General features: G+C 41.2%; 1 protein-coding gene across 1 annotated transcript in view; it reads right to left on the bottom strand.

The window, feature by feature from the left end:
- The window catches only part of TMEM170B (transmembrane protein 170B), a 37084-nt gene that overhangs the window by 10026 nt on the left and 1283 nt on the right, over positions 1-25775 (bottom strand). Inside the window, exon 2 of the mRNA XM_059688633.1 lies at positions 2869-3039. Coding sequence (XP_059544616.1) covers positions 2869-3039 — 171 coding nt within the window. The remainder of the gene's footprint in view (positions 1-2868; positions 3040-25775) is intronic.

Below are 25775 nucleotides of genomic sequence, written 5' to 3'. Positions count from 1 at the left end.
CACACACACACACATTCTATGACGCCTGAACAAGCTGTTCCTTCTCTCTCCTCATTCGCTGTTTCACAATTCCCATAGAGGCCACATCAGAAACACTGGGATTCCTTTCATGCCTCTTTGCATGCCATCAAAGTAAATAGTAATTAATTGGGGGTTTTCCCTCTGCCATAGTCCTAACATTAACTCCTTTTCCAACCCACTGCCACTCTAGCTAAGATCCACCCTCAAGTTCAAATTATACTTATTGCCTCTTAATTCCTCTCCCTTCCCTTTCTCTCTCTTTTCTTGCCCATCCTTTCTTTCTTCCTTTCCTCTGCTCTTTCTCACTCACTACATCCACTCATCCATCCATCCAACCAACCAGCATCGTTTTAGTATCTATTATGTTCCAGGTAGTGTTATTGGGGATACAGCAGTTAGGAAGACAGACAAGGTCCCTGCTCTTTCAGTTTTCTCTTGGTTCCTCACATATCTATATATAAAAAAGGCTAAGTGTCCGTCCACCCAACCAGTAGCTATGATGCACACTGACCACCAGTGGGCAGATGCTCAACACAGGAGCTGCCATGATGCGCACTGGCTATTTAAAAATAAACAGCACCACAGACCTGGTGCTAACAAACCAACACTTGGCTTCCCCCAAGTGAGACACAGGCCCTGCCACCACCCCAGAGCACCACCCCACCAAATCGCAACCAATGCTGCCAAGAACCCATGGTGCAAATGTGACCCAAAGCCCAGCCCAGCCCAGAAACGGTCACTGTGGGCGCCGGGTAATGACATCACGTAGCAATGCCCGACTTCCTCTCCCTAGCAACTCGCATCATTGGAGTTTCTTCAGCCCAGGAATACAACTTGCTTTATAGGCAGGCGCAAACATTTTACACTTTAACTGAATGTTTGTGAAGCGTTTTCACATGCCTCATCTCATTTCACCCTCACAGAAGTCCTAGAGTAGGTAGATAGGAAACTCAGTAGAATTTATTTTCTTTTCATTAGCAAGACGTGAATAGCGATATTAAAATATTTATTCTAATTAATTTCCTTTCAATGTGCATGAATCTATGCACCAGGACACTAGTATTCTATATTTAGCTGTAAGGCACATTTTCCCATTGAACTGTTTTGCCCCTTGCCAACTCCACTCAAAAATATCTGTTTGCTTTCCCCAGACTGAAGCACTTTATGGCTGGCTTTCCAAGATCCTCTGGGATTTGGCTCCATTCTATCTTTCCAACTGAATCTCCTATTTCTTCACTATGCACATCCTATACTTCAGCTAAACCTGAGCATGTGCTTTAAACCTTATCTATGGCAAAATGGATGAGGCACCTTATGATAAAGTTACTGGTTGAATGCAGCAACAAAAAAAAACCTGATACAAGATAATAACATAAAAAATAAATAGTAAATGAAGGAAGGAAAAAATAGGCTACTCACCACTTCTCACAACTATTTTATGATTGTCTTATTAGTGCCATAGGACATACCCAGAGACATAGCATAGGGCTTTTCTCTTGAGGCAGCATATGCCAATCACTCTGGGAAAAGGCGAGTGTGGGACATAAAAGGAGAGGCCTTAGAGCTATAGAAGAAAAGGACCTCCTCTTATTTCTGGGGTTAAGAACCAACCAGAAAGGAAAAAGTCCTTTGTGGAGAGTCTCAAAACAGAGAGCAGTGAGCTGCCCCAGACATTTGGAAGTATTGGTAGACCAGAAGCAAAGGGCAATGTAAACCTCTATTAATCAGTGGCACTGACAATCAACAGCAGCATAGAAAAGCAGCTGGTTTCTGGAAGGACCACATTAAGGAAGCTACTGTGGCATCCTCCAATCTGAACAAGATGCATCGAAGTTCTGGCTCAACTAGCACAACAGAAACCAGTACTAATGCTTTGAACCCAAGGCTAGAGTTGGAGCCTAAGGACAGCGTTAAGAGGAGAGGGCCAGCCCTGGCCGGGTGGTTCAGCTGGTTAGAGAGTCGTCCTATACACTGAAAGGTCTCGGGTTCCATTCCTGGTCAGGGTACATACCCAGGTTTCGGGTTCGATCTTCTGGTCAGGGTGTGTACAGGAGGCAATCAATCAATGTTTCTCTGTTACACTGATATTTCTCTCTCTCTCTCTCTCTCTCTCTCTCTCTCTCTCTCTCTCTTCCTCTCCCTCCCTCCCTTTCCCTCTCTCTTTCCCTCTCCCTCCCTCCTTCCTTCCCTCTCTCTCCTTCTCTCTTTCTTTTCCTCCTCTAAAAATAATAGTAAGAGCATATTCTCAGATGAGAATTAAAACAAAAAAGAGGAGTGGGCAGAGGGAATGAACCTGAGACCATGCATGAAATACACAAGGCAGCACAGTAGAAAACTTGCAAATAGCTAGAGGACACTCTAAAGTGGCCAATTTCTAATAGGCCGAGGAGATTTGTGACGTAATTTGTGTATAAGAAGGAAGTACAATTTTATTTTGTAGTTACGGGCAGATGACATCAAGGACCTAAAAGCTATATTTTCACTCTTTTTTAAGGACAACCCTCACTATCATATTTGTGTGCCTACCTTTCCCCCTTATGAGATAGTGAGATCCTTTAAAACAGAAATTACATCCACTGTAAGACACAATTTCCCATGAATTGCTTTGCCCTTTGCCAAATTTTACAAGTTGTTGCATTTCCCACAAAACATAATGAGTCTTAACATAGTAGTAAAAAACTATTTTAATGAATAAGTGAACTGATCTTTATCCTAGGTGAAGTGCAATTAGTGCTGAAAAAATATTCTACATGAAAGAATACATGTTGCAGGTACAATAAGAATAATGTTACCAACACCGTAAGTGCATATAAAATTCTGTCCTTTAACAAAACAAAATCAACTTACTAGTGATCATTGCTCCAGTTACAGAAGCCAGAAATCCAATGCTGACTGCAATGACGGAGATCACTCTCCCCTGCCTATGCCTCTGCAGCATGACGAACATCAGCACTCCCGCAGCACCATGGACAAACAGAGAGGAGAAGAGAGCCCAGAGAAAGATCCAGTACCACATCTCTGAAAGGAAAAGCAAAGTGTTAATAATTCTGTAGAAAAATATCTTAGCAAATTCAATTTAACAAATTGTGAGCACTCCTGGTTTGGGGAAGGTTAAATGAGATAATAGGTACAAAAATGCCTACTACAGTACCTGACACATAGCAGTACTAAATAAATTTTAACAATTACCATCCTTGCTAATGCTTGATGGGAAAATAATTCTCTCCATGACTTCAGAAGGTAAGGCTACACACTAATTTCCTCTAAATATTTCCATTATGTAGCCATAGTACATCAATTTGTCTAAGACACCCCTCATATATTTTCAAATCTCCTGAAGTTAATTGTACAACTTATTACTGTTTGATATGTAATTTTCTATTTTCTACACTAAATAGCGGTGCTAAGACATTTAAAAATCTATTCCTCAATTCAAATCATTCCAGAAATTAGTCAGTAAATTTATCTTTTATAATTTTAAGAATTTCATGTGATTCCCACCTTGGCTCTCAACTTTATATACACTATTAAACAGTCAGAATTTTTTATTTAATTAAGAATTCTTTACCTTATATAATTTTAATAGTCTTTACCCAAAACTTTCAACTCCATTATTCTTCAATATATACTCAAGTACTGTTCACAGAAGTTGAGTTTATAGAGTTAATGAGCATACCTTTCATTTGGTCTCTCTAGCCTTCATTCCCTTTCTCTCTGACAACCGCAGCCCCCCAGTTGATGCACACAGCTCCCATAGATATTGCTTAGCCCTCGCATCGGCTCCAGTTTCCTGACCATACTTGTGGTCAGGCATATTAGGGCAGGCCATTGAGGCCAGCCATGCCAGTCATTCCCTCCCCCTGGGAGTCCTGTACTGGGACCAATTGAGCAAGCAGGTCTTTGGGAGGCTGAACCCAAAGGGTCCATGATTTGTAAAGAGCCATTTCATCATCTCTCTATATAAAAGCCTAAGTGACCATTTGACTGGTAGCTATGATGCTCACTGACCACCAGGGGGCAGACGCTCAACGCACAGGCATGGAAACATGGAACAGACTGATGAATCTGAGAGAAGGGGGGAAGGGGGAGGGGAGGAAGAGATTAATCAAAGATCTTATATGCATACTAGAGGCCCGGTGCCCAGATCTGTGCACCGGTGGGGTCCCTCAGTCTGGCCTGTGGGGATCAGGCTGAAACCAGCCCGGTGCACAGATTCTTGCACCAGTTGGGTCCCTCGGCCTGGCCTGTGGGGAATGGGCCGAAACCGGCAGTCCAACATCCCCGAGGGGTCCCATATTGCGAGAGGGCACTGGCCAGGCCGAGGGACCCCACCGGTGCACAAATCCATGTAACAGGTCTCTAGTCATGTGATAAAAGCCACCATACACAGTGAAAAAACAACAACAGGTCCATCAAAGACTAGAGACAACCAAGTTCCATTTCTAAGGCCCTGCCACATTCCATCCTCAGATTCAATCTCAGTTTCCTTGTAATAAAATCCCTCTTTTTATTTAAATTAGTTCAGATAAGATTTCTGTTACCTATAGCTAAAAGAGCTAACTCTAGAATGTTTAGATGTCACCTTGATATTTATCCTTGTTATACAAATGTTCTATATGCAAAATATTTCATCTGCTATTTGTGCTAGTATTCACTCTATGGAATATAAAAGTCAATAAAAGTCAGAAAATAAAAATGGATGAATTAAAGCTTATTTATTCCATACAATGGAATAATATTACTCAGCTTTAAAAAGGCAGCAATCCTGTCATCTGCTCCAACATGGATGAATCTTGAGGACTTTATGCTAAATAAAATAAGCCAGTTACAAGGACAAGTACTGTTTAATTCCACTTATATGTATCTAAAGTAGTCAAATTCACAGAAACAGAAAACAGAATGGTGGCTGCCAGGGGAATGGGAAAGAGGGAAAAGGGGAGCTGTTGCTTAATGGGTGCAGGGACAAAAACGATGTGATCTAGTGCACAACAATATGAATGTGCTTACTACTGAACTGCATGAATAAGATGATAACTTTTATATTATATACTAGAGGCCTGGTGCACGAATTCGTGCATGGGTGGGGTCCTTCAGCCTGGCTGGTGAGCGGGGCCAATTGGTTGGGGCCGGCCGCCGGGGGGAGGGACTGCGGGAGGTTGGCTGGCCACGGGAAGTTGGCTGTGGGAGTACACTGACCACCAGGGAGCAGCTCCTATGTTGAGCATCTGCCGCCTGGTCAGTGTGCATTATAGCAACTGGTCAACCGGTCATTTGGTCGCTTAGGCTTTTACATATATAAATTTCTTAACCACATAAACAAATAAGTAAAAATTTTAAAACTTTTAGGTAGAAATTTAAAAGGTAATTATTTTAAGTCAAGACCATAACTGAATAGGCACTTAACAAAACAAACAAAAATCTCTCTGGAGAAAGGAAGCAGGTTATAAAGGGGTAACACTAGGGGTTTTTGTGGCAATAAAACTGTTTTGTATTTTGACTGTGATGATGAGAATATATATAAAAGTGATAAACTGTATACGACTAAAGACATACACACACACACACACACACACAAATGAGTACAAGTATACAATACCAGTGAAGTTTGAAGGTTTGTGGATTGCATCAATATTAATATCCTGGTTTGGATATTATACTGTGCTTTTCCAAGAGGTTCCCATTGGGTAAAGTGGGTAAAGAGGACAGGGGCTCACCCTATTTTATTCCTTACACTGCATGTAAATCTATAATTATCTCAAAATAAAAAGTTAAATTTATAAAGTAAAAGGAAGGGAGACTCCAAATTCTAAAGAACTGATCCTTAAAATGGACTTGAATCATTCGAAATCATTTTACTGGAGACATCTGATATATAATCCAGTGTACTTTAAAGTACCATGCATGCTTCTCAATGGCATGGAGATAGATACTGGTGATTAAGGAAAACAAGACACAGCTTTCCTTTTAAAAGGTTTTCTCTCTTCCAGTTTTCAGGGAAATAGTGCTTTCATGCTATCACTCCCAAACCAATAGCTTCAACTTATAATAAATGAATTAAAGACAAAAAGGCTTAACCTGCTCAGAAGATAAAATTTATATTTAAAAAGATATAATTTTCCAAAGTGAACTCAATAAAGTAAAAATATAAAGGAGTACTACTGCATTGTAGGGAGTGCTCTAAGACAAGAAAGGGCTCTGCAACAGAAAACATAATCCTAATAAGTCAACAATGTGCCTAGTATCCTAAGACCACTTCTGATAGCTTATCAGATGTATTCCCCCTAAAGCACTTTTCTTTGTTGTCCTTATAATACAAGTAGATTAAAAATTTCTTGACTGCATTTAACACTATGAATGTGGGATTATTTGACACTAAATACTAGTAATATTCTTTGGCTGACTATATAGATATTGACATCAATAATACATTTACCTAATAATTAGGAAAACGAAATTTTAAAATTAATGTTTTAACAAACCCCACGATATCGAACAATTACATAACTAAAAAGGAATCTTAAATGGTCCTCTAATGACCAGTCCAGGATTAACCCTTAAACTGACTGAGAACGAAGTACCTAAACTCAAATTTACTTTTGTTTCTCTCGCTTTAAAAAAAATAATAATATATCATGGAAAAAATTAAACTCCACTGAAAATATCTATAACTAACTTAGGTGTCATGTTACTACTATTATTTTGAATTACCTGATAGATTAACACAACCCTGTCACTGAGCAGGGCCTCTAAAGATCTTGATCTGTTCTGGGTAAACAAGCCTGTCTAAGGTTCTACTCACCATTGGCAAACCCAGGAAACCTACTGGGTTAGTTCAGATGAAGAGAAACGTAGGATCCTAAAAGTAGAGCAAGAAGAGATATCCAGAAGCCCTAGAGGAAGAACAGGTACTAAGAGGACAGGAGTAGAATATCTCAATTTTTTTCTTCAACTGTCTAGGTCCTACAGCTAACTTGAACACTCAAATCCCAGTTTTTCCTTTCCATCTATAACTCATCTGATCCAACTTTCTAGCAATTAAGCAACAGTGAAGGGAGGAAGCCAGAGGCAGCCTTTGCTAGTGCTAAACAAATACAAAAAAATTAAAGTACAATGCACAACACAGAAACTTTGGAGCATGCCATCGTACGATCGCTTTAATTCCATGGAAGAAGTATCCCTTCTTCCTGGGCACATCTTGGAAGTCCTTTGGATTATTTCTCCCTATTGAAGGCTGTCCATACGCTTCATCTTAAAGTAGTTTTGCCTGGATTTTTGCAGTGTTTGTTCCTTTTTTAGTGGGACAAGAGGAAGGAGAGCTGTGATTTGTTCCAGCCTCCAAACAATACTAGAAATAGTCCTGCTTGAAATCTGCAGCTCATCAGCTCTGGTTGCCAAGTCACTCAGAAATTATATTCTGTGCTTTTGATTTTAATCCTTGGGAAAGTTATTTATGAAAATTGAACTTCTCTCAATGTTTGGAATATATTAACTGAGTAAAGACAGGTCAAAGAATAGTACCTATCGTTTGATCCTATTTGTTTAAGAAATTACATGTTTACATATGTACATAAAATGTATAAGCAAACAAAATACTTGACAATGGCTATCTTTTAAAGATAAGATAGGAGGTGAATGGCATTTTATGTATTCTTTATTATTTGCTTATTTTTTTAACAAACCGCTGGAAACACTTTTTAAAAAAATTTTTACTACAAACATACTGTCTTTAAAAAATAGTTTTTTGCCCTGGCCAGTTGCTAAGTGGTTAGCATCAAAGGGTCTCACGTTCAATTTCGGGTCAAGGGCACCAACCTGGGTTGCAGGTTTGTTCCCTGACCCTGGGGCACGTGCAGGAGGCCAATCCCTGTGTCTCTCACACATAGATGTTTTTTTCTCTCTCTGCCCCCGCCCATCTCCCTTCCTCCCTTCCACTCTCTAAAAAAATCAATGGAAAAAATATCCTCAGTGAGGATTAACAAAAAAAATAGGTTTTCATTCTATAGTTCATCAAAGCCAAAGGTTCTCAACCCAGGCAGCTCATGATAATTACCCATAGAGCAACTAATATCCTCTGGAGGTAGGACCTAAACTACCATGTTTTTATCAAATAATCAGGGCATGCAACAGAGACAGAAATCACTACTCTAAGCTAAAGGTTCATAGAGGTATTTGTTTAAAAAAATCCAAAAGTCACAAAACAAGAAAACCTATCTCATTAAATAACACTAAATATATTTTTAATCTTCTGTAGAGTATCTAACCCTTTAATATCGTGTAAACCCTTTAGTAGCAAGTAGATACTAAAAATGTACTATGGCCGAAACCGGTTTGGCTCAGTGGATAGAGCGTCGGCCTGCGGACTGAAAGGTCCTAGGTTCGATTCCGGTCAAGGGCATGTACCTGGGTTGCGGGCACATCCCCAGTAGGAGATGTGCAGGAGGCGGCTGATCGATGTTTCTCTCTCATCGATGTTTCTAACTCTCTATCTCTCTCCCTTCCTCTCTGTAAAAAATCAATAAAATATATTTTAAAAAAAAATAAAAAAAAAATAAAAATGTACTATGTATTCAACATATTCTGAGCCTCAAGCTGAAGATACCATGCCAGTAAGACTATATTTGGGGACTGTTCATAATTGTACACCTTCTTTATAGAAATGGTGCACACGATAAGCTTAAGTAATTTGTGTTCAAATTAGGCTATCTCAGTATCTCAAACTTTTTTTCATTCTAGCAAATCTAAGGTGTGGAACTTGCTCTCTTTTAGTTTCAAACAGCAATAACTTCTAAATTTGGGGATATATCCAACAGAGGCAGGTTCTCAGGAAAATGATGCATTTGTATCTGAAAAAGTCCCCAGATCAGAGGTCAGCCTCAGATATGGCCCATGACCCATAACTGTCTGATCCACTACGTTTCTGTGCAGCAAGCATGTCAAACTCGCGGCCCACAATGAATATTTTTGCAACCCAGTCAACATAATGGTATGTAAGAAATGTTTTAATACAAATTTCGTAACTTACTCTTTACAATATCCTGTTATACATAATCTATATATATAAAAGGCTAATATGCAAAGTGTCCCCTCGGGAGTTCAACCGGGAGACCAGGAATTCGATTGCTCACTATGATGTGCACTGACCACCAGGGGGTGGCGTGGAACATGGTGGGTGACCAGCGGCGGTGGTGGGGCACTGAGGGAGCAAGGGAAGGAGGAGGCAGGGAACTGCAAGGTGGGGGCGCATGGGTGGGGAGGGAAGGAGGAGGTGGGGAGGTGGGGAACCTGATTGGCCCTGATCACCAGCAAGGCCTAGGGACCCTACCTGTGCATGAAGTTCATGCACTAGGCCTCTAGTTATTAATAACTACAACATTCGTAATAACTGATTACTATAATAGTGTTGAATTCATTTCCCTTAAGCGCCTGACGTGCAGACACACCATTTCTCTCCACTAATTCTAGCAGCGAATATTTTAGCAACCTATTGCCACATCATTAGTCTTGTACTGTTTGGTGTATGCAACAGAAAATATTTTGTTGCTGAAGAACAAGAAAAATGGGTTTAATTTCGTTACACTTATTAATTTGTGCAGTTATTCAGTGTCTGGTAAGCTAATGTGCAAGAAAAAATATTAATTTTTATTAAAATGTTCTATTATTTTTGTTAACATTTATTTCAGCCCTTTGTATTCAGCATGTTTCTATCAAAATAAACCTATGTTTCTATGAAAACTGAAGCTTTTGTTTTTTTTGTGGCCCATATATACTTAAACCTTGTTTATTTGGCTCGTGTTAGCCTTTGAGTTTGTGAGCTAAAAATTGTTTTTACATTTTGAAATGGCTGAAAAAATTCATAAAACAATATTTCAAGGCACATGAAAATTACAAAAAATTCAAATTTAATTGTTCATAAAGTTTTATTCGAATGTAGACATGCTCATTCACATTGTCTATGGCTATGTTCATGCTACAATGGCAGAGTCGAGTAGTTGGGATAGAGACCATATGGTCAGCAAAGCCAAAAATATTTACTGCAGTTACTATATGTTGAGTGTGTTGAGTACTAGCCCTTTACAGAAAAAGTTACTGATTCCTGGTCTAGATGACTTGACATATGTCCTGGGTGCTGCATTGTCCCAAACCCCATTGAAAATTAGTCACAGTATTTTCATATATTATCAAGAACTGACACATTTGGTATTTAACTAATGATACTTCAATGGCATATATTCTAATACCTTAGGTTCTTCAGAGCACAGTGTGCAGCTAATACTATGGGATATAGAGTCCTCAGCAAAAGAAAAGAATGTCAAAGAAGATTGCAAGAGAACACATTGCTACGTCTGAGTTTTCAAAAATAAACAGGATTAACCAAACTATAAACATATTGGAGATGGAATGAGGGTGAGGAATGGGGACAGCAGATGGTTCTCAGGACCCCCCCCCCCAAATGTTGGAGTGACTTGGGAGACCCTAAAAGAAATACCACTCCAGAAATTCTGATTTAATTGGGCATCAGAAATTTTTAAAGTTCCCAGGTGACTCTCATGCACAACCACAAATGAGAAAAGAACTGCTCTAAGATATAATGATCAAGTCATGGAATTACATGCAATGAAGAATATGAAACTGCAAAAACTCTGGTCTTGAGGTCGCTCTTCCCCAATGGCTTAAGTCTTTTGCTTTGAATAATAGAAGGTGCCAAGAAGCAGGCAAGGTTACCAGATACAAGGAATAGTGTGGCTACCATGAGTTCTCAAAGGCAAAAATACAGTCCAATTCTCAAGATCCTAATACAGAGTTTGCCAAAGACTACAAATGGACCAGGCCAGCAAAGAAATCTTCCTGCCCCCACCATGAGCCAAACACTAAGTAACAAGCAACAGAAGTCTGCCACTGGGGGAAGAGAAGTGTGTGGACTGACAAACCCTTCTGTGGTGTAGGCATGCAGAGATGGCTAAAACCTAACATACAGCACTAACACTGAGAATAACCCTGCAGCACAGGGACATGGCAACAGCAGCAATTCTATAGACTTTGAAGCCTGTGGCACACTGAAGGTAGCCATAACAACAACCCAACTCAAACTCAGCTTACTCCTGAGGAGATTAAATCAACTCTTCACATTCTAGGCTAACAAGCAGCAGCCTATTTGCTGGCATAAATACTACATACTTCAGTCTGTACTGCTATGCATATAAAGTCCTGCATTTAATAAAAAATTTTGAGACAGTCCTGGCCAGGCGGCTTAGTTGGTTGGAGCTTCATCCCACACACCAAAAGGGTTGTGGGCTCAATTCCCAGTCAGGGCACATATCTAGGTTAAGGGTTCAGTCCCCAGGCTGGGCATGTAATGGAGCCAACCAATTGATATTTCTCTCACCTCTCTCTCTCTCCCTTTCTTTCTAAAATCAACAAACATATCCTCAGGTGGGAATTTAAAAAAAAATTATGAGACCCACTCGAAACAGGAAAAACAAACCACTGCTAAGAAATAAAGTGATCAACAAAACCAGACCCAGAGATGATCCAGATTTTAGAATAACCAGACAAGGACTTTAAAATAACTATAATGAACACGTTAAAGACTCTCATGAAAAAGGTGGACAATTCTCATGAACAGATGAGAAATTTCAGCAAAGAGACAGACAATCTAAGAAAAAGTCAAATGAAAATCCTAGAAATACAGTAACAACAAAAAATATTATCTCAGAGATAAAAAAATTCCTTTAATAGGCCCACCAGCAGACTGGACACAGCTAAGCAAAGAATCAGTGAACTTAAAGATAAAACAATAGAAATTATTCAAACTGAAATATAATAGGAGAAGGAAAAATAGAGACCATCCAAGAGCTATGGAATAATTTCAAATGGTTCAAATGGTCTCTCTTCAAATATTTTTCTTCTCCATTCTTTCTTCTCCTTCTAGGACTCCAGTTATATTAGACACAGAGGAACAAAGATAAAAAGTAGAGTACACTTCTCATCAGAAACTATCAGCCGAAACCGGTTTGGCTCAGTGGATAGAGCGTCAGCCTGCGGACTGAAGGGTCCCAGGTTCGATTCCGGTCAAGGAATCGATTCCGCCAACCTGAAGACCCACCTCCGATCCAAAGACCACAAGAAAAGGCTAAAGCAGCTGAGCGTGGAGCCCTACACTCAGGAAGAGGCTGAGAGGGCAGCGGGTATGGGCTCCTATGTGCCCCCCCAGCGGCTGGCAGTGCCCACCGAAGTATCCACTGAGGTCCCTGAGATGGACACGTCTACCTGACATGGCCTGCAGGTGCGGGGCAGAGCTGCCGCCCATGGACGGTGACGCAGGGCTAAGCCGGGAGAGACTGGGCCATCCTTTGTTGGCCCTGAGTTTGCAAGTGGATGGCGTCTTCTGGGTGCCCTCCGCTCAAATAAAGGAACTGGATAAAGAGAAAAAAAAAAAAACCCAGGGGATGTACCTGGGTTACGGGCACATCCCCAGTAGGAGGTGTGCAGGAGGCAGCTAATCGATGTTTCTCTCTCATCGATGTTTCTAACTCTCTATCTCTCTCCCTTCCTCTCTGTGAAAAATCAATAAAATATATTTAAAAAAAAAAAAAGAAACTATCAAACCAGAAGACAACAGAATGACATTTTAAAAAAAGACTGAAAGGGAAAAAACCTGTAAGAACTGAAGGTGAAATGAAGACTTTTTCCAGAAAGAAAAATGCTGGGAGAATTAACTGCCAACAGACCTGTGCTACAAGACATATTAAAGGAAGTTCTTCAGACAGAAGTATACTACTACATGGAATCCTAACTCTACACAAAGAAATGAGTAACAGTGAAGATAAACGTAAGATATATTTTCTTATTTTTAATCACACTAACATTTTAGTCAGATTTAAAAATAAGTTACTGTTTTTGCACTTGAAACCTCATTTAACATAGAAGTTAAAGCTGTGTTGGATATTTAATTCTGCTTCTTAAAAAAGAGCAAAAACACTAGATTTTAAATTTAATTTTGACACCTTCAAGAGCTACTTTAATATACTGCCTCTCTTAAAGCTAATGGCAATACAGTTTATTACCCACTTAAACTAAATTACCCTTTCACTAGATAATTATGTAATTTTAAACTGTAAATTACAGTACTCATCATTGAATAGTAAAATTCTTAGAAAAACAGGTTTTTAATTTAAAACAATCTGAATATCAATTGCTTTAAAGAAATCAGGTTAAGCTATTTAAAATAGTTCTAAAAAATTGTTCTATATTTAAGCTACAGCATTATCTTCCTAAGGATGTCATTCAGTTTGTTCTTCCTCATAATGATTAGTTATCACTCAGTTATAAAATATAGGGTTTATAATCAGAATCTGAATCTAATTATAAAATTATAACAGATTATGCAACAGTTTCTATTGTTATTACTTGTCTGCCCTCAAGCATCTTAAATTACATTTGTTTGATTTAGTCACTGTCCTTAACTCAGCGAATGATCTCATGATATAACATTACAAAGAGATATTTACACTGAACATTGAAAAATGAACTTTTTACATCAATAAACGAACTTACAATGAAATACCTAATAACAAATTCTTAACATGAATGGCAGATCAGAAAATAAAAGCACCACCAGAAAAACGAAGCAAGCAATGCACAAGCATGTCAAGACAGTCACACCTCAGGTATTATTATTATTTTTAGTATATTTTACTGATTTTTTACAAAGAGGAAGGGAGAGGGATAGAGAGTTAGAAATATCGATGGGAGAGAAACATCGATCAGCTGCCTCCTGCACACCTACTGGGGATGTGCCTGCAACCAAGGTACATGCCCTTGACCAGAATCAAACCTGGGACCTTTCAGTCTGCAGGCTGACGCTCTATCCACTGAGCCAAACTGGTTAGGGCACACCTCAGGTATTATTGACAGTAATCCTGAGGGAGCAGTTTATACCGAATGGGGATTGAAAAAACAAAAACAACATAATTTCAGAACTTGAAGGGATCTTCAGATACTGAATTCAATTTCCTAAACCAAGTTTTAAGAAGGCCTACCCTAACCAGTTTGGCTCAGTGGAGAGCGTCGGCCTGCAGACTGAAAGGTCCCAGGCTCAATTCCGGTCAAGGGCATGTACCTTGGTTGCAGGCACATCTCCAGCAGGAGGTGTGCAGGAGGCAGCTGATCGATGTTTCTCTCTCATCGATGTTTCTAACTCTCTATCCCTCTCCCTTCCTCTCTGTAAAAAATCAATAAAATATATTTTTAAAAAAGAAGGCCTAATTATAGGAGCTATTAAATGGTATTCAAACACCAAAGATTTTCTAGGTCCTAAACCAAAACCCAACTAATTAGCATATTAGCATATCAATTCTTAAAAAAGAATTTTCTTAGTTTTAAAGAGTAAAGAAACAAGTTTCTATGAAAATATAAATGTTTTTCTTAACTCAGTAAAATCTCTAAACTTTTTCTCAACTCATTAAAATTTCTAAATCAGCTTTTAATATGAAAGCTGTGGGCATTAGGTTGTATTATGAATGAGAAAACCCAGGCCTCAGAAATAGGTGGGTTGTCTTAAGTACAAAGGCTAATTAGTAGCATTCAAGGATAAAACTCAGGTTCTTCACTTAAAAACTCAAGGATCCTAGTGCTTATTTAAACTCTTTATTTGCATACAGAAATCTAGCAGAACCCAAATTATACTGGGGGGAGGGGTAATTCCAATAACTGCTCATTATGTATGTATTTACATAAACAGTGTTAATGTTTAATTCTCCCATATACTTCAGATTTAATATAAACAGCCTAGAATTTTAAAAATACTATTATTTCGTAAGCATTATTCTCTATAGCTAATCTACACTAATAAAAGAGAAACATGCAAATTGGTGTCACTCTGCTACACCCACAAGCCACGCCCACCAGCCAATCAGGAGCAAGTGTGCAAATCAACCCAACCAAGATGGCTGCGGCCACGGAGCTGGAGAGGGCAGGAGGCTTGGGTTGCCCCCAGTAATGGAGGAAGCCAAGCTTCCCACCTGCCCTGGCCAGCCCTGGCCTCCGCTCAAAGCTACAAAGTTTCAATTATAGAAGATAAATAAATCCCAGATATCTGCTTCCCTCCGCTCAAGGAGGCGCTGAAAAAAAAAAGGAGGGGCTGGGAGCTTGGGTCGCCAGGGGCTGTGGCCAGCCTGCAAACATCCATCAGCCCCTCACCCAGGCTGGCCAGGCACCCCAGTGGGGACCCCCACCCCATGAGGGTGTGGCTGGCCTGGAAACCACCACAGGCCCCTTACCCAGGCCACCCCATGCCCCAAGGGAACTCCCACACTGATCTGGGACACCCTTCAGGGCAAACCAGCTGGCCCCCACCCATGCACCAGGCCTCTATCTATACTAATAAAAGGGTAATATGCTAATTAGACTGGGAGACCTTCCAGATGTTCTTCTGGACAAAGCCATGGTGGCAGAGCTGAGGTAGAGGTGGTTAGAGGCCAAGAGGGGAGGGCAGTTGTGGGTGATCATGCTGGTGGGAGGGCGGGGCCGTTGAGTGTAAGCAGACCAGCAGGAGGGCCAGTTGGGGGCAAGCAGGCTGTCAGTGGGGGTCAGTTGGAGGTGATTAGGACAGCAGGGGGGAGCAGTTTAGAGTGAGCAGGCCAGCAGGGGGGCAGTTGGGGGCGAGCAGGCCAGTAGGGAGGGAAGATGGGGGTGAGCAGGCCAGCAGGGGGGTCAGTTGGGGGTGAGCAGGCTGGCAGGGGAGGCAGCTGGGGATGAGCACACTGGCATGGGGAGCAGTGGGGGTGATCAGGCTGGCGGGAGGGCATTTGGGGGCAAGCAGGCCGGCGGCAGGGGACAGTTGGGGGCAAGCAGGCAGGCAGGCAGAGTGGTTAGGGGCAATCAGGCAGGCAGGCAGGCAGGCAGGTGAGCGGTTAGGAGCCAGCAGTCCCGGATTGCAAAAGGGATGTCCGACTGCCAGTTCAGGCCCAATCCCTGTAAACCAGCAGTAGGACATCCTTCAAGGGGTCCCAGATTGGAGAAGGTGCAGGCTGGGTTGAGGAACACCACCTCCCCCGTGCACGAATTTTGTGCACCGGGCCACTAGTCCTATATAATAAAAGAGAAACCTGGTAATTAGCGTACGACCGCTACCCTTCCCGTTGGCTAATCAGGGCGATATGCAAATTAACTGCCAGCCAAGATGGCGGCCGGTAGCCAGGCAGTTTGAAGCTAACATGAGGCTTGCTTGCTTCAGTCACGGAGGAAAACAACCTTCCCCGCCTGCCTTGCCAGCCTTGGAGCCTGCAGTTTGAAACATTGTAACAAATATAGAAGTTAAACAAAACCCCAGAAACCTGCTTTCAGCAAGCCGGGATCTCAGAGCTGGAGTTATACATTGTTTCGATTATAGAACCCAAACAAACCAGATACCTGCTTTCAGCAGCAGAGGCCCCATAGCTGGAGCCAGAGCTAAAGCTGGCCCAGAATGAAAAAAAGAAAAAAAGGAGCAGTTGGGAGCTTCAGTCACCCGCCAGCCTGAAAACAGCCCTCAGCCTCTCACCCAGACTGGCCAGGCACCCCAGTGGGGACCCCCACCCTGAAGGGTGTGTGACCAGCTGCAAACATCCATCATCCCTTCACCCAGGCTGGCCAGGCACCCCAGTGCCTGATCCAGGACACCCTTCAGGGCAAACCAGCCAGCCCCACCCATGCACCAGGCCTCTATCCTATATAGTAAAAGGGTAATATGCCTCCCAGCACCGGGATCAGCGGAGCCGAGAGGCCTCCCGGCACCAAGATCAGCATGACAGGGGGCAGCGCCCAAACCCCCTGATCGCCCTGCAGCCCTGTGTGTGACAGGGGGCGGGGCCACAACCTCCCTATCCGCCCTGCTCTGTTCGTGACAGGGGAAGGCGCCCCAACCTCTTGATCAGCCCTGCTCTGTGCCTGATATGGGGGAGCTCCCCAACCCCCTGATCGTCCTGCGACTCTGTGTGTGACAGGGTGCCGCGCCCCAAACCCGATCGGCCCTGCTCTGTGTGTGACAGGGTGCGGCGCCCCAACCCCCTGATCGGCCCTGCTCTGTGTGTGACAGGGTAGAGCCATAACCTCCCCATCAGCCCTGCCCTGAGTGTGAGAGTGGCGGCACCCCAACCCCCTGATCGGCCCTGCTCTGTGGGTGATAGAGGGCAGCGCCCCAACCCCCTGATCCACCCTGCTGTGTGTGTGACAGGGGGCGGTGCCCCAACTCCCCTATCAGCCCTACTCTGTGAGTGACGGGGGGAGCTCCTCAACCTCCTGATGGGCCCTGCTCTGTGCGTGACAGGGTAAGGAGCTCCAACCCCCCTGATGGGCCCTGCTCAGTGCATGACAGGGGGCAGTGCCCCAACACCAATTGGCCCTGCTCTGTGTATGACAGGGGGTGGTGCCGCAACTTCCCTATCGACCCTGCCTTGAGTGTGACAGGGGGCGGTGCCCCAACCCCCCAATGGGCCCTACCCTGAGCGTGACTAGGGGTGGCATCGCAACTTCCAGATCCGCCCTGCTCTGTGCATGACAGGGGGCAGCGTCCCAACTCCCCAATCGGCCCTGCTCTGAGCCTGACCAGGGGCTGCACCTAGGGATTGGGCCTGCCCTCTGCCACCCGGGAGCAGGCCTAAGCCAGCAGGTCGTTATCTCCCGAGGGGTCCCAGACTGCGAGAGGGCACAGGCCGGGCTGAGGGACCCCCCTCCCCCCCGAGTGCACAAATTTTTGTGCACCGGGCCTCTAGTCTATATAATAAAGAGTCAGGATCATAATGACTGATTATGACCAAAGGCTTGACCAGACCAGAAGTCAGTGCTGTGTTGCTGTGGCGACACAGCACTGACTGGGGCTGCTGCAGGTGCCCTAACCCAGCACTGACTGCCTAGGGGGCTGTGGATCAGGCCCGGAGAGAGGCCTGCAGAGAGAGGGGCAGAGTCTGATCCGTAGCCTCTGTGGCAGCCATTGATCAGAACTTGCCTCTTTTTCTCTCCTGGTCTGGCTAACAGCCGCACCTCCATTTCTCTCCAGGCCTCCACCAGGGCTGTTGATCAGTCCCACCTTTCTGACCAGGCCCGGCTGATAGGCTCAGAGATGCTGACTAGCATAGAAACTGACCAAACAGAACAAAATCTGGGTCAACTGTGAGGAGCCAATGGCTGCCTAGGAGGTGGAGCTTTTGATGCTGACTGGCATAGAAACTGACCAATCAGAACCAAATTGGCCATGAGAGGGCAGTTAGGGGTGATCAGGCGGGCAGAGGCAGTTGGGGGTGAGATCAGGCTGACAGGGAAGGGCAGTTAGGGGCAATCAGGCAGGCAGGCAGAGGGGTTAGGGGCAATCAGGCAGCCAGGCAGGTGAGTGGTTAGGAGCCAGCAGTCCCAGATTGTGAGAGGAGTGTCCAACCCTCCAGAGGTCCCCGATTGGAATGGGTGCAGGCTGGGCTGAGGGAACCCACCCCCTCTGCGCACCAAGTTTGTGCACCGGGCCTCTAGTAGTTCATATAAATAAAACATTTTTAAAAGATATATGATTTTAATGCTAAAAGTCACTTAATAAAAGCTGGTTATAGCATCCTCTTGGAAATAACTGGATCATTAATATTGATATTTTAATAAATTTTAGCTATCCTAAATACTCCATATTAAAGCACATTATATATCTTACATACCTACAAATTGATTACTAAAAAACTTAATTTTTTAAAATCAGGTGTTCCCAAGCCTTGAACCCTCAATAACAAAATTACCTGAAGAGCTAGTTTAAAAGGTGATTTCCTAGCCTCCGTTCTCAAAGACCCTAATTCCATAGACAGGGGCTGAGGCCCTGGATCTGTACCCTTAACCAGCCCCAGGTGATTCTAATATGTAGCAAGGTTTAGAAATCCTGCGGGATTAAAGTAATTCATGGGAGGGAATGAAACCGGAATTTGATAATGAAAATCCAGTTTCACATTACTAATGAAAACATCTTAGTTGGACAGATATTCAAGTAATACTTTTAAACCTAATCAAGTCCTGATAGTATTCCTGGTCCATCCTACAGGCAGTTCATCTTTCCTTTCTCTCCATCATTCTTTCTCCACTCTTTACCTCTTCTGTTGCCTTCAAAACCCACTACCTGGTTCTCCCTGAACTCAACAAGCCACAAAAGAATTACTTAACCTCATGGTTAGTCGGTGTCTTTAGCCCATGAGCTCTTTAGGGACAATGATTGATATTATCATCTTTATCAGTATTTACCAGAGACTGACATGACTAATAATCAAGAAATATCCAATAAGATTAACCCTTAAAAATGCTAGATACTGCATTTTAGTATAATTCTTCAATGTATCAGGATGGGTTTTGCTTTTTCTAGGCACCTGTTTCTCTTAGATCAGTGGTCAGCAAACTGCGGCTCGTGAGCCACATGCGGCTCTTTGGCCCCCTTGAGTGTGGCTCTTCCACAAAATACCAACTTCTGCGCATGGGCCACGAAGTTTCAATCGCACTGTACATGCGCGTCCGCACGTGGTATTTTGTGGAAGAGCCACACTCAAGGGGCCAAAGAGCCACATGTGGCTCACGAGCCGCAGTTTGCCGACCACTGTTTAGATACTTCATCCCCTTCACCCACTATGTTACCTCTAGTCTTCCCATTCAGGGCCTCATTCCCTACTCCCCATACCTACCTCCAGGACTGGGGCAGCCAGCCTCTGGGAGGCCCCCAATGATCCTGATCTGGTACAGTCCCCTGGACAACATACCACAGTTGTGTGACCAATAGAGTACAGCAGAAGTGATGGGATACCACTTCCAAGATTAGATCATAAGAGACCCTATGAATTCTGTTTTGGTTTCTCTCCCTCTGACCACTCACTACCACGAAAGCCATATTATAAGCAGCCCCTGGATGCCTCCTACCAGCAGTCACATGAAAGTGCCTGGAAGTGAGCCAACCCTCCAGCACAATCAGGTCTGTAGAGATTGCAGTCCAGGCTGACAGCTTGACTGTTACCTCTGTAAGATGATGAGCCACAACCAGCAAAACCATTCCCAGATTCCTGAGTACTAGAAACTGTACAAGAAAATGAATGTGTTTGGTTTTAAACTGGTAAATTCTGGGGTAATTTATTACTCGGCAATAAATAACAAATACAAAGATTTGTAAATTCATACTCACTACAACATAAACTTCTTAAAAACAGTCATGATGTGGTATGGTATCTCTGACTGTTACTACAATGTTTGCTGAATTGGATTGACTGATAATTTTCCAAGTCCTGGATTATGTATTTTGTAAGCAGGAACAAGATATTGTCTGAAACAGTTTCTCTACTTTTAAAAGTGGAATCAATAATGGTTCCTTACCTCACAAGGTTATTATAAGGATCCAATAAAATAATATTCATAACTGCCTCAGAACAATGCCCACCACACTGAAAAGTGTTAAGTGTTGTTAACTACTAAAAGTAAAATGTCTTAAAAGGAAATGTATCACTCTCTTTCCTAAGTATTGAAACCCTAAAGATGAATTTTTTAATGTAAGAATTATTTACAAGCCATGTCAGGATTATGAAATAAACTTAGAAAACTGATTTACCTTCAAATATTAAGATAGAATATCAAATAAAAGAAGATACTGGATATGTTAAAAAGGTAACACTAATTAATCTAGCAATCTATATTCCCCAAAACTGTTTTCATTTGTCATAGTCATACTGCAATAAGTTCATAACATGCTCCTAGACTACATTACAAGATTATATTATAAGAACACAAGTAACTGGATCCAGGTAAAAGTATGGTTCCTTTTTTTTTTTTTTTTCTTGTATGAAATTTGGTGGAAAATCTTTTCCTATTTCCAAGTTTCATCTACTTAGCTAAGGTCACTGGAATATAATAGTCTAATGAGAACTCTCTCAAATGTGTTGCTACCGCCACTGTTCACTCTATGATTTTTGTTAAAATACTTAGTCATTAAAAATACGTAATTAGCTCAGCCAGCATGGCTCAGTGGTTGAGCACTGACCTATGGACCAGGAGGCCACAGTTCGATTCCCGGTTAGGACATGCCCGGGTTGCTGGCCCTATCCCCAGTAAGGGATGTGCAGGAGGCAGCTGATCAATGATTCTCTCTCATCGTTGAGGTTTCTATCTCTCTCTCTTTCTCCTTTCCTCTCTGAAATCAATAGAAATCTATTTTAAAAAATACATAATTAGCCTATCACAACTGAACTAAGCAAAGATAAATTTATACCTGATAGTTAACTACTAGTTAACTATTAAATTGTCAAAATCATAGCTTACACAGTCCCAAGACTTATCCAGAAATTGCTTTAGATTTAAAACATGTCATCTGGACCTTAGACTTGGTATTGCCAGAGGATATGGTTCAAAGATAATGAAATGGGAATTTTTAAAACCTGAAGATAAAAATTCTAATTTTTGAAAAACTACAGTAGCTTCCCTCGCAATAAGATATACAACCTTCCAAAAAGCAAACTCCTATAAAGTACAAATCATACCATCACTTATTAATTGGCTCTGTACCACAAAATAATACAGAATTTTTTTCACATCTATTTCAGAAACAGCTAATTTTGGAGTCCAGCACAATACTGAAAAGAAGTACTTGTCTTTAAGGCTACATTTACAAAACAGAAATACCTATAAGTGGACATTTGAAATAATTTTATCCACATAAACTCACCTCCAATAACAGAGCAGTTAGGAAGAGGAATTAAACTTAATCGTAACCTAGGATACAAAATAACACCGAGAAAAGCAAACCGACTTGGGAGCACGGCTAACGGAAGGTGCCGGCTTTACTAGCATGTGGTATAAGCAATTCCAGATACCTATGGTAGATAACAATTATTTTCCCTCTTTCTCTTTTTTTGCTGATAATATTAACACTAAAGTGGCTTAGTAAGTGTAAAGTCTAAAAGGGAACTACAATAGTGTGTGTGTACATACTGCAAAAATAAGCACATACATTTAATATAGACACACACATATATGCACACACACAGACGGTTGACTTTCCTTCCAGTTTGAATTCCCAGCCTCCCAATGCTTATTACCAATAGAAAAAGGGGAGCACCTGCCCCCACATTTGCCACTGTCACTGAGAGAAGAGACAGCTTAAGGCCAGCCTTTGCCTTTTTCCCAGGGACCAATTATCCCTTTTCCAACACCAGCCTGGATCTGTGTTTATCCAAGGGTTTAGGCATCCTGCCTATTTCTAAGTAAAAAATTCTTCTCTAAACCAAATTTAGGTCAGAACACAAAGTTGAGAAAATAAAGGTAAAGCAAAGGAAGACAGTTTATTGTAGAATATTTTTTAAAATCAAGTAACCCATGAAACTGAAAGAGTATATATATACACTGACTCTAATTTTAGATTGGGGCCAGGGTATTAGGAACAATTCAGAGAAAGAAAAAAAAATTGAGAAAGAAAGCCATTTATCTCTCTACTTTAGTAAGCTAAAGACCCATCTAACCTATACACAGTTAACACTTCAGGAATCTTATGAATCATACACTTTGGTTACTAAGTGACAGACATGGGGGTCTCCAGATATTAATCTGCTCTATATGAAGTCCTCTCAATCCTAGTGTCTTCCATGAAGGAGGAAAAATAAATAACAGCCTGAACTTCATAGGATTTCTAAAAGTGGATATATATAAATATGAATCACTAACTTTTACACAGGCAAAAGCAACTTAAAATTTTACAAAGCACTATTATTCAATAATTCTTGCATTTCCTAATATATTTTATTAGATGGATAGAAATAAATTCCAGTCATACATTCTTGGGTTCATTGGGACAAATACTTACCAGGCTATTCTTAAGTACGTTAAGATTAATCGTTCAACACACTTGCCTGAAAAAAGCCATGTGGAGGAAAAGGAAAAGGCACAGAACTAAGGGTCAGGGAAGGTTAGTTCCAGCCCTGCCTCCATTATTAAGCAACTGTTTGATCCCCACCATGCCCTTCACCTCGACAATGTGACACTTGATATTTCCAAAGTGAAGTCGCTGAACAACATAACTTCTAGCTCTAAAATATTAAGTTAGTTCTCATGATCGCTTTTTAAACATTTATTTCTATCGAAGTGATACATACTCAAGACTGCCTTCTAAAGGTCAGTCTCTAAGATAAAAAGGTCAATAAAAAATGTTCCCGCTTCACTTATGGGATAAGATATAAAGAGAAGAAGAAAAAGAAACTTTTGGTTTGTATAAAGAAAAAAATAGAGCCAGTCTGGTGTGGCTCAGTAGTTGAGCATCGACCTGGGAACCTGAAGGTCACAGTTTGATTCCCAGTCAAGGTATAGGCACAGGTATCAGACTCGGTCCCCAGTAGGCATGCAGGAGGCAGCCGATCATGATTCCCTCTCATCACTGATGTTTCTCTCTCTCTCCCCCTCTCCCTTCCTCTCTGAAATCAATAAAAAAAAATATTTTTCAAAAAAATAGAAATGAGAGTGTGTTCCCCCTTTAATTGGCTTTTAATAACCAGAATTCCTATTAATCAGAATTCTACAAATCCTTTACACAGTCATATCTTAAATCCAAATCAGTCTGGCTCCTTTCTTTTACCTGCTTCTCTTCCAAGTTTATTATGATGACAAAATGCTTTCTGACTTAATGTTATCATACTTTGAAAAAAGGTAATGATATTTAACTTATTAGCTATCAGATGTAAGCAAGTTACTCTTCACTTCAATGTCTAAATGTGTAAAATAAGGGTAAACAATCTCTCTCAAGATTGTTGACAACATTAAATAAAATACATGGAAGTATGGTTAACTAGCACAAAAGCACTTTCAATAAGCATTTGTGTTTTAAAGCTTTGACAATTATCTACAAAAGTTATGGAAACACCTCATTCCCTAGTTAACAGCATATTTACTTCAAACGATGTAGTCAAAAAATAACACAAATAGAATGTTTAAATCATGGAACTGTTAGTACTATTTTTAAAATTCTGTAAATATGCATTGAGCATTGACTATGTGCCAGATACTATAATGCTAGCAAACATCCTGGAAAAGGGGAAAGAGTCGTTCTGCAGGCAAAGCCTGGGTTTTTAAAGCCTCGCTCAGCCATTTACTAGCTCTGTGATTTGGGGCAACTGAATTTACCTCTCTGAGCTTCTTTGTAAAGCTACTTTGGAGAGCTATTCTGAAGATTAGAAAGAATATATGTGAAGTACCTGATACATAGCAGAAATTATTTTTTGTTGTTTTAGGATTTGTTTTTAATAGACCACATTTAAAAGGTGGGTAGCATATCTTGACTAATGATTAAGCTTCATATGTCACCAGAACAGAGAAGGCCATAAAAAACCACATCAGAATGTTACCACTTCCAAAGTCCAAAGTGATGTGCTTCCTAACATGTGGTATACTCAACTGCTGGTGAAACATATTTCTAATCTATTTCCTTCTCCATTTTTACCTTGACAAACCATTTTGCATACTCACACTCTACTTTTTTCCATTTATTCCCCAGGCCCACTTCGGTCCTAGTTTGGGACATTCTGCATATCCTCCATGAAATGGCAAAGTCCTGTGAGCAACTGATGATTATTCAGATTGCATTAGGAGATAATTAGAGCTAACGCTGGGCTCAAACTACTATTACTAACGTAATGGTTGACTTGCAGAACTGGAAGCTGCTAAATAATGATTAGAATCTTAAGGTAAATATTTTAAAATATTGTAAAATCCAGCCAAGAGGTAAGTTACATTTACATTTTCTCTGTTCTCCAAAGCTATTTCTTCTAAATACTCTAACTGATAAAACATTTGAAATATACACAATGAGGCAAAACCATAGTAAAAAGGCAAAGCAGTCTATCCCTAAATTCCATTGAATCATACAATGGTCTTTATGTCAACAGAGTTTTTCAGAACTAAGAACATGTTCCTATCTTTAAACCATCATGTAAGGTCAGTTTGCTCCAAGTTAAATAACCACGTATTAAAACTGAGGCCATCATGAGTCAATCCAGAATTTAATTTTATAGCTTCCACATTCAAGAAAACCAGTGTCTCTAAGTCATCCTTGTGGCATATAATTCATATATAATGAATATCCATAGCATACCAGTTATATTTGCAGTATACTCTTCCTACTCTTAGCCAGTTTGACATAATGCATTTTGAAATACTAATGTTCTATCAAAACTAGCTGTCTTATACATTTTCAAGAATCAAATCCTGGGCATGTTTTAAAGTTTTTTCTCTGAGGATAAGGCACCGAGGAGTCACCAAAATGCAAAAGAATCTCTTTCCTGTAAATACTAATCTAGAGGGTCTTTTTAAAATTCAGAACTCAGAGTATGATAATACAAGCATTTCCACATTAACAAACCCAGAAGTTTCTTCACAAAGCAAGCCCAGACATCCTATAAAAATATGAGTATTACTGCTCATTTTTACCACTATAAATTGATGTTAATTATTACAATGTAGTTCAGTCCAATTCCCTCCTGATAGCCTTGAGAATGAAGGGAAATGCACAAAATTATCAAATGTCACAAGCAGCAGCTTGAGGCCGGCGGAGGAGAGAGAAAGACAGACAGACAAAAGGAAATAGGAGAGAGAGGAGACATATGGTTGAAACTAAAATGCTTGCAATCACTAGACCTTGGCCCAGCCCCTGACCCACCGAAATCTACTTCATGTCATCTATCTTCCCAAAAAACAAAACGTTAACAATGGAAGCAAATTGATCTTGAGCAGGAAATTTA

The sequence above is a fragment of the Myotis daubentonii genome, chromosome 3, assembly GCF_963259705.1.
Source record: "Myotis daubentonii chromosome 3, mMyoDau2.1, whole genome shotgun sequence".
Lineage (NCBI taxonomy): Eukaryota > Metazoa > Chordata > Mammalia > Chiroptera > Vespertilionidae > Myotis > Myotis daubentonii.
Note: the sequence above shows the minus strand (reverse complement) of the source record. Positions and strands in the feature narration are given on the sequence as shown.